Raw genomic sequence first — 13197 nt, forward strand, 5'->3', positions numbered from 1 at the left:
TCGCACAGAGTCGGACACGACTGAAGCGACTTAGCAGCAGCAGCAGCATTGCCTGTCTCCCTCAATCTCTAGGACAGTCAACTTCTCCTGGTGTTTAGCTTCACACCAGCTTTCTTACCCCGTGCCTGCCTTAAAACAAAAGTGGGGAAAGATAACACCATTCATTAGCACTTCCACCCAACCCCTTTCCATCTCCCACTTTTTACCTGGCCTGGGTAGCAGAGACAAAGTGCCCCATTTGAAAAGGGGCAAAGTGAAATATTGAGAAATATATTTTGCATTCTGACTTGAGTCTTAAAGCAAGGAGTTAGGGCTTACAACAGAGGCAAGAAAATTTCAGTGGAATGAGAAAACCAGAGAGGGCTGTACCTACAAGAGGAATACACTTTAGGGTGTCACATATGCTCACACCAACATGCGAATAAGCTTAAATTCTGCAAATGAGGTATAACAATGGGAATAGATAAGAGGAAGCAGTCAGAACAATCCATCTGAAAGTGGGAGGCCAATGTCTAGCTCTGGTGCAACCAAAAATCTCTATACTGCTAAGTCACGTAAGTTGTGTCCAACTCTGTGCGACCCCGTAGACGGCAGCCCACCAGGCTCCCCCGTCCCTGGGATTCTCCAGGCAAGAACACTGCAGTGGGTTGCCATTTCCTTCTCCAATGCATGGAAGTGAAAAGTGAAAGTGAAGTCGCTCAGTCGTGTCCGACTCCTAGCGACCCCATGGATCGCAGCCTACCAGGCTCCTCCATCCATGGGATTTGCCAGGCAAGAGTACTGGAGTGGGTTGCCATTGCCTTCTCCCAATCTCTATACAGTCTCTACAAAATGAGTTTTCTGATTCCATGCAGCAAGAACCTCTTTCTGTACGAAGTTACTTATCAAGTCTCCATAAAATGAAATCACTTGTATACCATTTATATATTTTATTTAATCCTTACAAATGGCTGATGGTATATTACCAACCCTATTAGGAAAAAAACCCAAAAAAACAAAAAAACTACTGAGTTTCCAAGAGGTTTAGTAGTTTGTCCAATGTCACAGCTGGAGAATGGAGCTAGGATTTTGAACCCAGATCTGCTTGGTTTTAATTCCACAATATTTGGTGTTAATCTAGGGACAGAAATACGGTTCTTCAATTTTGTCTATTCTTTTAGGCGGTGTTACTTAGAGCTGGGACACAAACTTATAAAGCATGCTGTGGTTGCCCTATACAGGTTAGCTGCTGTGATTCCCAAGTCACACTGGAAAAAGTACCTTGATGCATGACCATCAATTGGAGCTTTGCTGATAACTGTGAAATTATTTCTCAAATCTTGTTTATAAAAATGTAAGTCCTCAGTCCATTAGCTAAATCCCTAGTTAGATTCTGCTTGGGTACTTCTTTTCAAACAGTGTCTTGCTTATATTGGTGTTTCAGAAGTCTTCATAATCAAAACTAACCTGGATTACCAAAAAATCAAGCCCTCCAAGTTATTTAGAATATGGAATTTCTCAAATTTAGCAGTATTCATTCTAATCTGTTGACTACAAACCACAACTTTGGTGAGTACAGATGTCTCCAAACTTAGAACCTCACTTTTAGAGTTCAATTACATAATTAATAGCCAAGAATTCATTACCAGATATTTTAAACAGTTACCATCACCCGGAATTTAAAAGCACAATGAACAATATCTCTGTAAAAGGTACAAAGTTCTGAAAACAAACTTACTATTGCTGATACTCTCTAAAAGTTTCTCTTCTGAGGTTTTCTTGAAGTCTTTTTTTCTCCTCTAATTTGTTGCTCTGAAATTGCAAGTAACAAAATATTATCTTTTAAGGAAGCTTTAGGTGAAAATGTGGGCTTAAAACTCAACATTCAGAAAACTAAGATCATGGCATCTGGTCCCATCAATTCATGGCAAATAGATGGGAAAACAATAGAAACTGTGAGAGACTTTATGTTTTGGGCTCCAAAATCACTGCAGATGGTGACTGCAGCCATGAAATTAAAAGATGTGTGCTCCTTGGAAGAAAAGTTATGACCAACCTAGACAGCATATTAAAAAGCAGAGGCATTGCTATGTCAAAGCTATGGTTTTTCCAGTAGTCATGTATGGATGTGAGAGTTGGACTATAAAGAAAGCTGAGCACCAAAGAATGATGCTTTTGAACTGTGGTGTTGGAGAAGACTCTCGAGAGTCCCTTGGACTGCAAGGAGATCCAACCAGTCCATCCTAAAGGAGATCAGTCCTGAATATTCATTGCAAGGACTGATGCTGAAGCTGAAACTCCAATACTTTGACCACCTGATGTGAAGAACTGACTCGTTTGAAAAGACCCTGATGCTGGGAAAGATTGAAGGTAGGAGGAGAAGGGGATAATAGAGGATGAGATGGTTGGATGGCATCACTGACTCAATGGACATGAGTTTGAGTGAACTCTGGGAGTTGGTGATGGACAGGGAGGCCTGGTGCTGCAATCCATGGGGTCGCAAAGAGTCAGACATGACTGAACGACTGAACTGAACTGAACTAAGCAGAATCATGATGTTAAAATTACCCAAGGTCCAAAATCTTTAGGTTCAGGTGGCCTCCATAATCCATTATGGTACATAGCAGGGCAGCAAAGATAATACCCTCTCACAACTCTTGGGCCCTACACTGAAAGCCAGAAGCCCCGAGTTCCTTCCATTGTCCCCCTCTCCCAGATTGATGGGTATAATCACAAAAATCAGTATTTCATATTTTTAATCTTAGTTCAGATGATAGCAATATTTAATTTAATCTTAGTTCAGATGATAGCAATATTTCTATCTTAAGCAATGTCTTCAGAATGTTCTAGGGAAAACATAAAATTTCCATACCAATCATGTTAAATGAAAATGATGATAAATGGTTTAATAGTTGATATAAATATATATATGTATATGATTTAATCATATATATGTATATGATTAAATAGTTTATACTACATATATATATATATATCACTCTATATCCTGATAAAGCATTCAGGAAACAATTTTCAATAAGCCAATTCAGTTCCCTTCTGACTTAGAATCAGACACTTAAAGCTGTTGAGAGACAGAACAGCAAATGTCCAAAATAAGCTATTGCGTAAATACTCTTCTCCTTTTTTTTAATTAGTTGCTTGGAGAGTCTAAAGAATTTCACATTTGATATTACTGTCACCATGGCTCTGACATATTTTAATCCGACTTAATAACCCAGAAAACTTGCTTTTTTTTTTTTTAACTATGATACAACTGTCAGTTTTTAAATTTGCATATGAAAAACAAGTAGACTTCCTAGACAGCAAATTTAATGGGGAGCTGAGACAAGTTCCACAACACAGGAGAGATTTGAAGTTTTAATGTCAAGCATCTTTTATTTGATTTAATTTTAAAAAAATGGACTTGTCCACTGGGACGACCTGTGAAAAAGGAAAATGGAAATCATCACTTCCAAACTCTAACATAAGTTTAGTTCCATTTTCCAAAGAGGGAAAAAATTGTTCATTTCCGTGGAAGCCTTCATTCACACAGAACTATTTACTTATCCCATCTTGAAAGGTAAAATGGATGATTTCGGTTTCAGGAAAAAAAAATTAATAATAGGGAAAATTTACTACAATCCGAAAGCATCAATTAGGCAACGGGGTTATTAATGAAACAAGGCAATGGGGTTATTAATGAAACAGTTCTAGGAAGCAAACTGAATAAACATGATCTCAATCTAGAAAAAAAATCCTGACTCATGAGACCAAAAGTGGTCAATTTTGATGAGCTCCCCACATCTCGGTGGGGAAGAGGGGGGGCCAAGAGTTACAAGGCAGCAAGCAAGCAGCAGGTAGGTACTGATCAAACCAGAACTAGGAATGCTCCCGAGAGAACAGTGAGAAAGCCACACAGGCCCCCAGAGGCCACGGCTGGGTTCCTTCAGTGAGGTCAGAAACTGGGACACGGACTCTCCACCAGTAGATTGGCACTGTACTCAGCTCACGGAAATAGTACCCAGTAGCTATATTCCATCCAACAAAGATCTGTGCCTCCCTGAAGAGTGGATGGAGAAGTAGTTTTCACAGTTCTGGAGTATTTGAGTATTCAGTGCCTTCCACCATGGTAGTTGTTTTGGTTGCTTTGTGTTGTTCAGTCAGCAAGTTGTGTCCGACTCTTTGTGACCCCGTGGACTGTAGCCCGCCAGGCGGCTCTGTCCGTGGCATTTCCTAGGCAAGAACACTGGAGTGGGCTGCCATTTACTTCTCCAGGGGATCTTCCCGACCCAGGGATCGAACCCACGTCTGCTTAGCAGGCAGATTCTTTACCACTAAGCCACCTGGGAAGCCCAGGTATTTTAGTACACTAATCCAAATACTTAGATTTAGTCAGACTATTTCTTTCTTTCCATTTAGCAGTGCATTAAGGAGTCACCCAACCATACTTACACATGCATATACAAAGGCAGAATGTAAAATATCTAAGAAGAAAGGTCCAGAGGAAAAAATGATGGAGTTGGTTCTAGGTTCACCATCACTGAGTGACCTGAAGCAAATCATTTACTGTCACGGAATCCCAGGCACTCAGTAAACACTCCTCATATGCCTACTACATGCTCCATACTGTGTTCTGTTAGATGCTGGGACTACAGATATAAACCAAGCAGTGCCTACCCTGGAAAATTCGAGAAGCTAGCTGGGACCATAGACAAGAAAGCCACGATGGCAAAGTATAAAATATATTAGGGAGTAAAGGTTTGCAAATCTCTAGTATGAATATAAAGAAACAAGCACAGAAGTGGCCTGTTGGAGAAATGCTTTCAACAGTTCCCATAAACATTCGTTCAGCGTCTTCTATGTGGCAGGCCCCATCTTGGGTTAGGGGTAGAGTCAGGGTTAGCCTGACTCAGTGGTTTCTAACCTTGGGTGCATGAATTAGGTGTCTGTTAGGAATATGCTCAGTTTTATGGTGAATGAGTTCATAGCTTGCTTTCTTCAGATTTCCCTAAGGGCTGATGACCAAATAAAAGGATAAGAACCACAGGTCTAGTGAGAGATAGAAATTCTAGATGGAGACCAATATTAAGCAAGAACTTCGAAGGAGGAAACGGGGGTAATGGGAGCAGGAAACTGCATTCCACTATATGAGCCTTTCACTGCCCAGGGGCCTAGCAGAGGGGTCCAAAGGGCTAAAATAGAGGCAGCATTCAGCTCCCCAAGCTTTGCATCCCGGCACAGGGGGCTTCAGCACGGCAGAGGTATCTTTCTCTGTGTCTCACAAAGGTACCATCTGTCACCTCTGTGGCAGTCTGAGCACCCACAGAACTGCCTGCCTGGACGAAGCATCTGTTTCTAATTTGCACGAAGGCAACGATGGGCTAGTCATGGCCCTGACTAGGAAAAGGGCATATTTATAACATATATTTTCAGTACCAAAAGGCAGAAGAGAATATATCAGTTGAGGAAACCCCAAGAAGCTTATGTATAAATTCAAAGGGATTTGTACGAGATGGGTGGAAGATAAGATTGAGAAAGCAGGAAGGGGCAATTATAAAGAAATATATATGCCACGTAAAGGAGTTTGGACTTCATTAAAGGCAATGATGAGCCACTGTATTATTTTAAGCAGGATAGTAAGCAGTTAATCCTGAAAGCAACATGAAGGATAAGCAGCAGAAAGGATCACAAATATAAAAACCAATGGTGTGGTTCTCACAAGCCACATCATAAAATTATGAGTCCCAAATTAAGACAACACAGACATAAAAGAAAGGACAAACTCTGGAAAAATATAGGGGACAGAAATAAGAGGAGAGTAAAAAGGAAATATGGGAGGCGGGCTATATTAACGTATATGTGTGTGCACGCACGCACTCAGTCATGTCAGACTCTTTGCAACCTCATGGATTGTAGCCTGCCTGGTTCTTCCATCCATGGAAATTGTCAGGCAAGAATACTGGAGTGGGTTGACATTTTCTTCTCCAGGCGATCTTCCCAACCCAGGGATCGAACTCACATCTTTCGCACCTCCTGCATTGGCAGGCAGATTCTTTACCACTGTGCCACCTGGGAAATCCATATTAATAATAGGATGAGTCAAAAAGGGGGGAAGATTACAGGTGACTATGATTTAAGAGCATCAGAATGAATATGAGGTCAGTTTTGAACCTGTTAGGAGTATGCTCATTTGTATTGAGATATACTGTGGAATATCTCGAAAGAAATAGCTAGCATACAGTAAAATAGATGTTCTGTAATTCAGGAATACGAGAGATGTAGCTTTCACAGATCATCAGCACAAGCAAAATCCGGATGTGGAAAGGTGGGGGCTTTCACCTAGCAATATGGCAGCGCAAGGCAATGAGAATATGAATGGAAGGGACCTGATAGAACATCAGTAATAGAAAACAAGCAGGGAACAGGGTCCAGAGGAAGTCCAGAAGGAGAGAGTCTGAAGGACAGAATGCTTAATAGATACAATATTACAAACAGTTTAAATAAATTAGGAGCTGAAGAGTCTCCACTGCGTTTTTCAACTAAGCTCCATCTTAGCTAGATCCAAACCAATGAATTACTAGAGACAGAAGTCAAATTTGGCCCACCAAGGAGGAAGTAAAGGTGAGGACTCAAAGAAAGTGAGTTCCTAAAAGCCAGCTGAGCTCAGCAAATCACCTGGGGAGCATCACTTAAAACAGATTTTGGAGGGGAGCAGTTCAGATGATTGATAGGAGTTGGTCTACAGACTGGCATGTGGGAATCCAGTGGGGCAGAGAAGACTTTCAAGGAGCTGAGCTGTGATGCTTGGGAGGAAGGAGTTGAAAGCAAGCCAGCATAGAGACAATTTGTTTTTAAGGTGAGAGATTTGAGTGTGATTATACCCTAAGAGAGAAAAACAAACACGAAAGCTACAGAAGAAATGGAGCCTTAACCGAGGGAGCAACATGGTCCCTGAGGAGGATGGAGGAAAGATGGGACGGGATGGGAAGCACAGGTGGGAGAATCCATCACGGCAACAAGGAAAAGCAGTTTCTTATTCCTCCTGAGATGAGGTGGGTGTAGAAGCAGCAAAGAAAGAGTAAGGAAACAGAAAAATATAGAGACTTTCAGCCTCATGGTCTTTATCTCCGAGATGGTGAGAAATGAGGTCATGTGTTGAAAATGAAAAATGAGGATAAGGGAGAACGATGTTGATAATTAGAGATGAGCCTAGACTGCAAAGGAAAATGTTGTGCCCTGGGGATGATTAAAGACCCAGCTAAGAGGGAAGCCCAACAATTTCTGCGAGAAGAGGAGCCAAATGTGTTTTTTCTCCAGCAACCCAGTTCATGTGAGCTTCAGTTCAGTCGCTCAGTCATGTCTGACTCTTTGCAACCCCATGAATCACAGCACGCCAGGCCTCCCTGTCCATCACCAACTCCCAGAGTTCACCCAAACGCATGTGCATTGAGTCAGTGATGCCATCCAGCCATCTCATCCTCTGTCATCCCCTTCTCCTCCTGCCCCCAATCCCTCCCAGCATCAGAGTCTTTTCCAATGAGTCAACTCTTCGCATGAGGTGGCCAAAGAACTGGAGTTTCAGCTTCAGCATCAGTCCTTCCAATGAACATGTGCACGTAGTGAAAATGAAATCATTAAGCCAATCCAATTCGTGTGTAAAATAAAAATCCTGTCTGCCATCCACACGAGAGGTTGATATAGTAAGAGAGGTAGGGACTTACCAGGTGGTCCAGGGGTTAAGAATCTGCCTCGCAATACAGCCGACGGTGGGTTCAATCCCTGACTGGAGAACTAAGATCCTACCTGCCTCAGAGCAACTAAGCACAGGCGCCAGCGCCGCTGAGCCCACACCACAGCTAGAGTCCGTGCACCTCAGCGGGAGCGCCCACACCACAGCTAGAGTCCCTGCACCGCACGGGAGCGCCCACACCACAGCTAGAGTCCGTGCACCGCAACGGGAGCGCCCACACCACAGCTAGAGTCCCTGCACCGCAACGGGAGAGCCCACACCACAGCTAGAGTCCGTGCACCGCAACGGGAGAGCCCACACCACAGCTAGAGTCCCTGCACCGCAACGGGAGAGCCCACACCACAGCTAGAGTCCCTGCACCACAACGGGAGAGTCCACGCGCCACAAGCAAGACCCGACTCAGCCAAATAAACACATAGTTTAAAGAATAGTAAGAGAGTCAAATGAGATAGGGTGCTTGTTTACAGATACAGTCAATTAGGTCAGGGCACCTTATTCAGTGCTTCCTTAGCACTATCCATGGTATTCAATACAAAGGGATTCGCATGTACTGTATCCTTTAATCCCACCAGTCCCATTATTATATTATTATACCCATTTTACAGACAGTGGCTTCCGCAATGGCTCAAGAATCTACCTGCAATGCAGGAGACGTAGGAGACACAGGAGACGTGAGTTGGATGCCTGGGTCAGGCAGATCCCCTGGAGGAGGAAATGGCAACCCACTCCAGTATTCTTGCCTGGAAAACCCCATGGACAGAGGAGCCTGCTGGGCTACAGTCCATGGGTTGCAAAGAGTTGGTTGGACATGACTGAGCGACTAACACACACACACACTTTATTACAGATAAGGAAAGTTAAGCATAAATAAATGAACGGCTTACACTTTTAATTCTATACCTGCATTTCAGAGATATCATTATGTGTTAATTAATGGGGTCAATTAATGGGACCCTACTGCATTTCAACAATCAGAGGCTTAATGCCCACGCTGGGTCATGCACAAAGAAATGCATAATGTAGGAACCATATTTCTGGGAAAAACTTGAAAGTTTTGTTTTGTTCCTTGAAAGTTTTCAGAAATGGAAACTTTTCCCAATTTTTAAAAGCAGTATTGGAATAATTACCTTGATGTTGAGTTTTAACCCTAAAATTGTTCTAAATTAGCCCTTACTACTATTTGTTTCCTAGAAATAAGCAACAGGTGTGATTCCTTAAAAACGTGTATGTGAATGCACCTCCGCCCCTAATATGCAGACCTTGTTTTCTATGCTAAATAGAAAATGAAGTAGGTATGAAGTAGTTCCTACCTCACTTTTAGCATTAAAACTAACTACTTATGTTTTTCAGTGTCTATAAAAAATACCATGACCTCTAGGGCTCCACATAACTTCATCAGCTTTATGACTTTATAGTTTATTGGAAGGAGCAAAGAAAGGTTTCGTTTACCACTCAGATTTCTAGCTGGTTTCTTCCCCCTCTGACGTCCTGATGCTCTAAGAAGTTGGGAGAATCGAATGAAAATATTCATAAACTATATAGCACTATATATTATTTCAAACATGTGTTGATCAAAAGCAGACTAAGATAAATCCAAGAGGTAAAGAAGGTCTTTGACATGGACTTGGAGATTTTTATTTTTTAAGTTTGTGGGCATTATGAAAGGCTGGGGAAAAAAATCAAATGATTCTTTAATTCATCAATGTGATTATGAGGGGAAAGTGTGGTGGAGGTTTATTTCCATGGCACTGCATTTAGGTGAAAGGCTCACTGTGACAATTCCTGAAAAGTGTCTACCACGCTGAGATCCAGCGACAAAGCAAGTCCCTGCATGTGTTAGGCTGTTGTTTGTTTTTTCAAGGACTTTATTTTACTGATGCACTGATATTTTGGCAATATTTTCTCTTCCATATAGACTTCCAAGAAGTGAAATTAATACACTGTATAACCACATGGATTGTATTGGCTTTCTGTTGGTGCTGTACCAACTATAAACTTAGTGGCTTAAAACAATAAGTTTGTTAATAATCTTACAGCTCTGGAGATCAGAAGTCCAAAATGGGTCTCATGGGGCTCAAATAATATCCTGAGGTTGAGGGAAACTAGCAGATTCCAGTACCAGCTGTCACGACCACAAGGCTTTCAGGTAGCTAGCAATGAGTGCCCTCCAAAGACTACAGCTGAGTCTTTACTTCGTTCTACCCCTACGATAAGAACTCTGTTTCCAGAAATCACATCTGTTTGTACGTCCTGCTGTGCTAAGTGCCAGTCATCTATTTGGTCAGTGTAGAGTTAGGGGTTCCACATTACGGTTTTGTAGCTCCTACCTATAGGTTTAGTCTCTTATCCAGTGCCCTTCTTCTATCTTCAAGCCAACAACGGCAGGCTAAATCTTTCTCCTGCTGCATATCTTTTGGAGAAGGCAATGGCACCCCACTCCAGTACTCTTGCCTGGAAAATCCCATGGGCCGAGGAGCCTGGTGGGCTGCAGTCCATGGGGTCATGAAGAGTCGTTCACGACTGAGCAACTTCACTTTCACTTTTCACTTTCATGCATTGGAGAAGGAAATGGCAACCCACTCCAGTGTTCTTGCCTGGAGAACCCCAGGGACGGGGGAGCCTGGTGGGCTGCTGTCTATGGGGTCACACAGAGTCGGACACGACTGAAGTGACTTAGCAGCAGCAGCAGCAACAGCAGCAGCTCCATATCTTTAATGCTCTCAATTTTCTGCATCCCTCTTCCCAATTTAAGGAACCTCATGATTACACTGGAACCACCTGAATAATGTGGGCTATTCTTCCTATTTGAATGTAAGTTGATTAGTAACCTAATTTCACCTGCAAACTGAATTCCTCTTTGCCACGTAACATCACATCTTCCTAAATTCTAGGGATTAGGATGTGGAAGAGCAGGGGAGGGGGTGTTATTCTGCCTGGAATCCACTTTTAAATCAGATACATAACATGCCAGATAATTCACAGAATCTTTGCGCCCCACCAGCCCTCTGAGGCTTAGTTTTAGAATGGGAGAGAGGGAGGGAGGTCTTATTTCCTTTAGGGTGAAGCAGTGGTGTGCTGATAAATTTAACAGGTAGCTCTAGCAAGGAGGGGAGGGGTGGTTGATTTGTAGCATTTACTGATTCCAGTGGTGAGAATAACCCCTCGTGGTCAGTTTCAATCTACCAACATGAAGTCATCTAACTCATAAAAATGTAACAACAAGGAGGTCCCAGCACACCACTGGAAGAGCACGCATCATCAACGTCCTGTAGTATAGGGAATACAAGCTTACCTGAAGCACCCCAGTGCCCTCGCCTAAGTGCCCCTGAGCCCACAGGATTAACTCCTCCCAGATACAGGGAATGCAGTTTACGCTCCCCTCACTCACACACAGGTGGTGGCCAATCAGAAAGAGACCTGGTGTTCCTAGGTGACCCTCCTGCATACATGTGTGCTAAATCGCTTCAGTCACGTCTGACTCTTTGCAACCCCATGGACTGTAGCCCACCAGGCTCCTCTGTCCATGGGATTTCCCAGGCAAGAATACTGGAGTGGGTTGCCACGCCATCCTCCCGGGGATCTTCCCGACCCACGTCTCTTACGTCTCCTGCATTGGCAGACAGGTTCTTTACTACTAGTGCCACCTGGGAAGTCCGGTGGCCCTCCCGGGAGAGGACAAAATAAAGGTCAAGGGGGTGTTAAGACCAATGGGCCAAGCTGGAAGTCCTCGGGAGGCAACAGGCTGCTTGGATTCTCCTTGGCTTGTCGTTCCTTGGACAGCAGCCATGTGCCTGGGGAGGAGGGTGGTGTTTTGTACGCCGGTGTCCATGTGTGTGTCTGCTGTGCATTTCAAAGAATAAATGCTCCATAAGCACAGCCATTATCGCTTCCCTTGGCCATTTTCACACTGGCAATGTGAAGCATGCCATTTCGAGATGGCTAATGTCCATTTTTCTTTTATCTGACACAAGCTACTAAATAGGCTCACATTTACTATGAAAGCCACAGATTTATATACAGTAGGAAAAATTAGGTCAGGGTGGCAGTCCGAGCCAATTAGCCAGAAAAATCAGGTCTGTGGAAGGGCCAGAGTGGGCGGCCCTGTCTCTCTCAAGGCAGTTTAGATGAAGGCTCCTCAAACCAGGATGCGCACGAGAATCACCTGGGAAGCTTGTTAAAATGCCAGTTCTGTTTCAGAAGGTCTGGGGTGGGGTTTGAGATTCTGCATTTCTTTTTTTAAAATATTTATTTCTTTGGCTACATCGGGTCTTAGTTGCAGCATCAGGATCTTCATTGCAGTGAACAGCCTCTGTAGTTATGGCACCCGGGCTCAGCTGCTCTGTGGCACATGGGATCTTAGTTATCCTGTGTGCATGCTCAGTCACTTCAGTTGGGTCCGACTGTTTGCAACCCCATGGACTGCAGCCCACCAAGGCTCCTCTGCCCATGGTATTCTCCAGGCAACAATACTGGAGTGGGTTCCCACGCCCTCCTCCACAGGATCTCCTCGACCCAGGGACTGAACCCAAGTCTCCTGCATTGCAGGCAGATTCTTTACTGCTGAGCCACCAGGAAAGCCCCTTAATTATCCTACCAGGGATCAAATCTTTGTCCTCTCCATTGCAAGGCAGATTGTTAACTACTGGACCACCAGGGAAGTTCCTGCATTTGTATAAGTGATATGCCAAGGCTGCTGGTTCAGAAACTGCGTTTGGAATGGCAAGGATCTATACATCAACTCTCTCTCACCATCTCTTGCTGCTGCTGCTGCTGCTAAGTCGCTTCAGTCGTGTCCAACTCTGTGCGACCCCATAGATGGCAGCCCACCAGGCTCCCCTGTCCCTGGGATTCTCCAGGCAAGAACACTGGAGTGGGTTGCCATTTCCTTCTCCAATGCATGAAAGTGAAAAGTGAAAGTGAAGTCGCTCAGTCGTGTCCGACTCTTCAGGACCCCACGGACTGCAGCCCACCAGGCTCCTCCATCCATGGTATTTTCCAGGCAAGAGTACTGGAGTGGGGTGCCATTGCCTTCTCCGCACCATCTCTTACTCTTAGACAAATTTACACCAATAATCATTATAGCTGTCATTTTAGAAAAGCCGATTCAGTTCAGATTTTTGTAGTTAACGGCTGCTGTACATCCAGTGGCATGGCATAACTTAAGAAGGAGGGAATGCTGTTTTCACTCGGTGTTAATGAAAACTGTTTTGGCCACTAACATTTCGAAACAGTATACAGTACATTATTTGAACCACGAAGAAACGAGCTATAAATGACCCACAAGCCAGCCAATTATGGGTATTAAATGACTAGTAAATTGCTTTTAGGATAAGAGTTCACAACACAATTCTTCAGGATCCGCAAGCCTCTTAATTAGTTCCCAGTGATTATTTGATGATTTTCTGAGTTCGACCTGAAATGCAGAAAGACTATGCTATAAAGGGAATATAAAGGGAATACCTCCTTTA

At 43.6% G+C, this 13197-nt stretch overlaps 1 protein-coding gene across 1 annotated transcript in view; it reads right to left on the minus strand.

Annotated features, from left to right (window-relative positions):
• The window catches only part of EPSTI1 (epithelial stromal interaction 1), a 100008-nt gene that overhangs the window by 58875 nt on the left and 27936 nt on the right, over positions 1 to 13197 (minus strand). The window contains exon 6 of the mRNA XM_002691775.6: positions 1718 to 1791. Coding sequence (XP_002691821.2) covers positions 1718 to 1791 — 74 coding nt within the window. The remainder of the gene's footprint in view (positions 1 to 1717; positions 1792 to 13197) is intronic.

This window comes from Bos taurus, chromosome 12 (genome assembly GCF_002263795.3).
Source record: "Bos taurus isolate L1 Dominette 01449 registration number 42190680 breed Hereford chromosome 12, ARS-UCD2.0, whole genome shotgun sequence".
NCBI lineage: Eukaryota > Metazoa > Chordata > Mammalia > Artiodactyla > Bovidae > Bos > Bos taurus.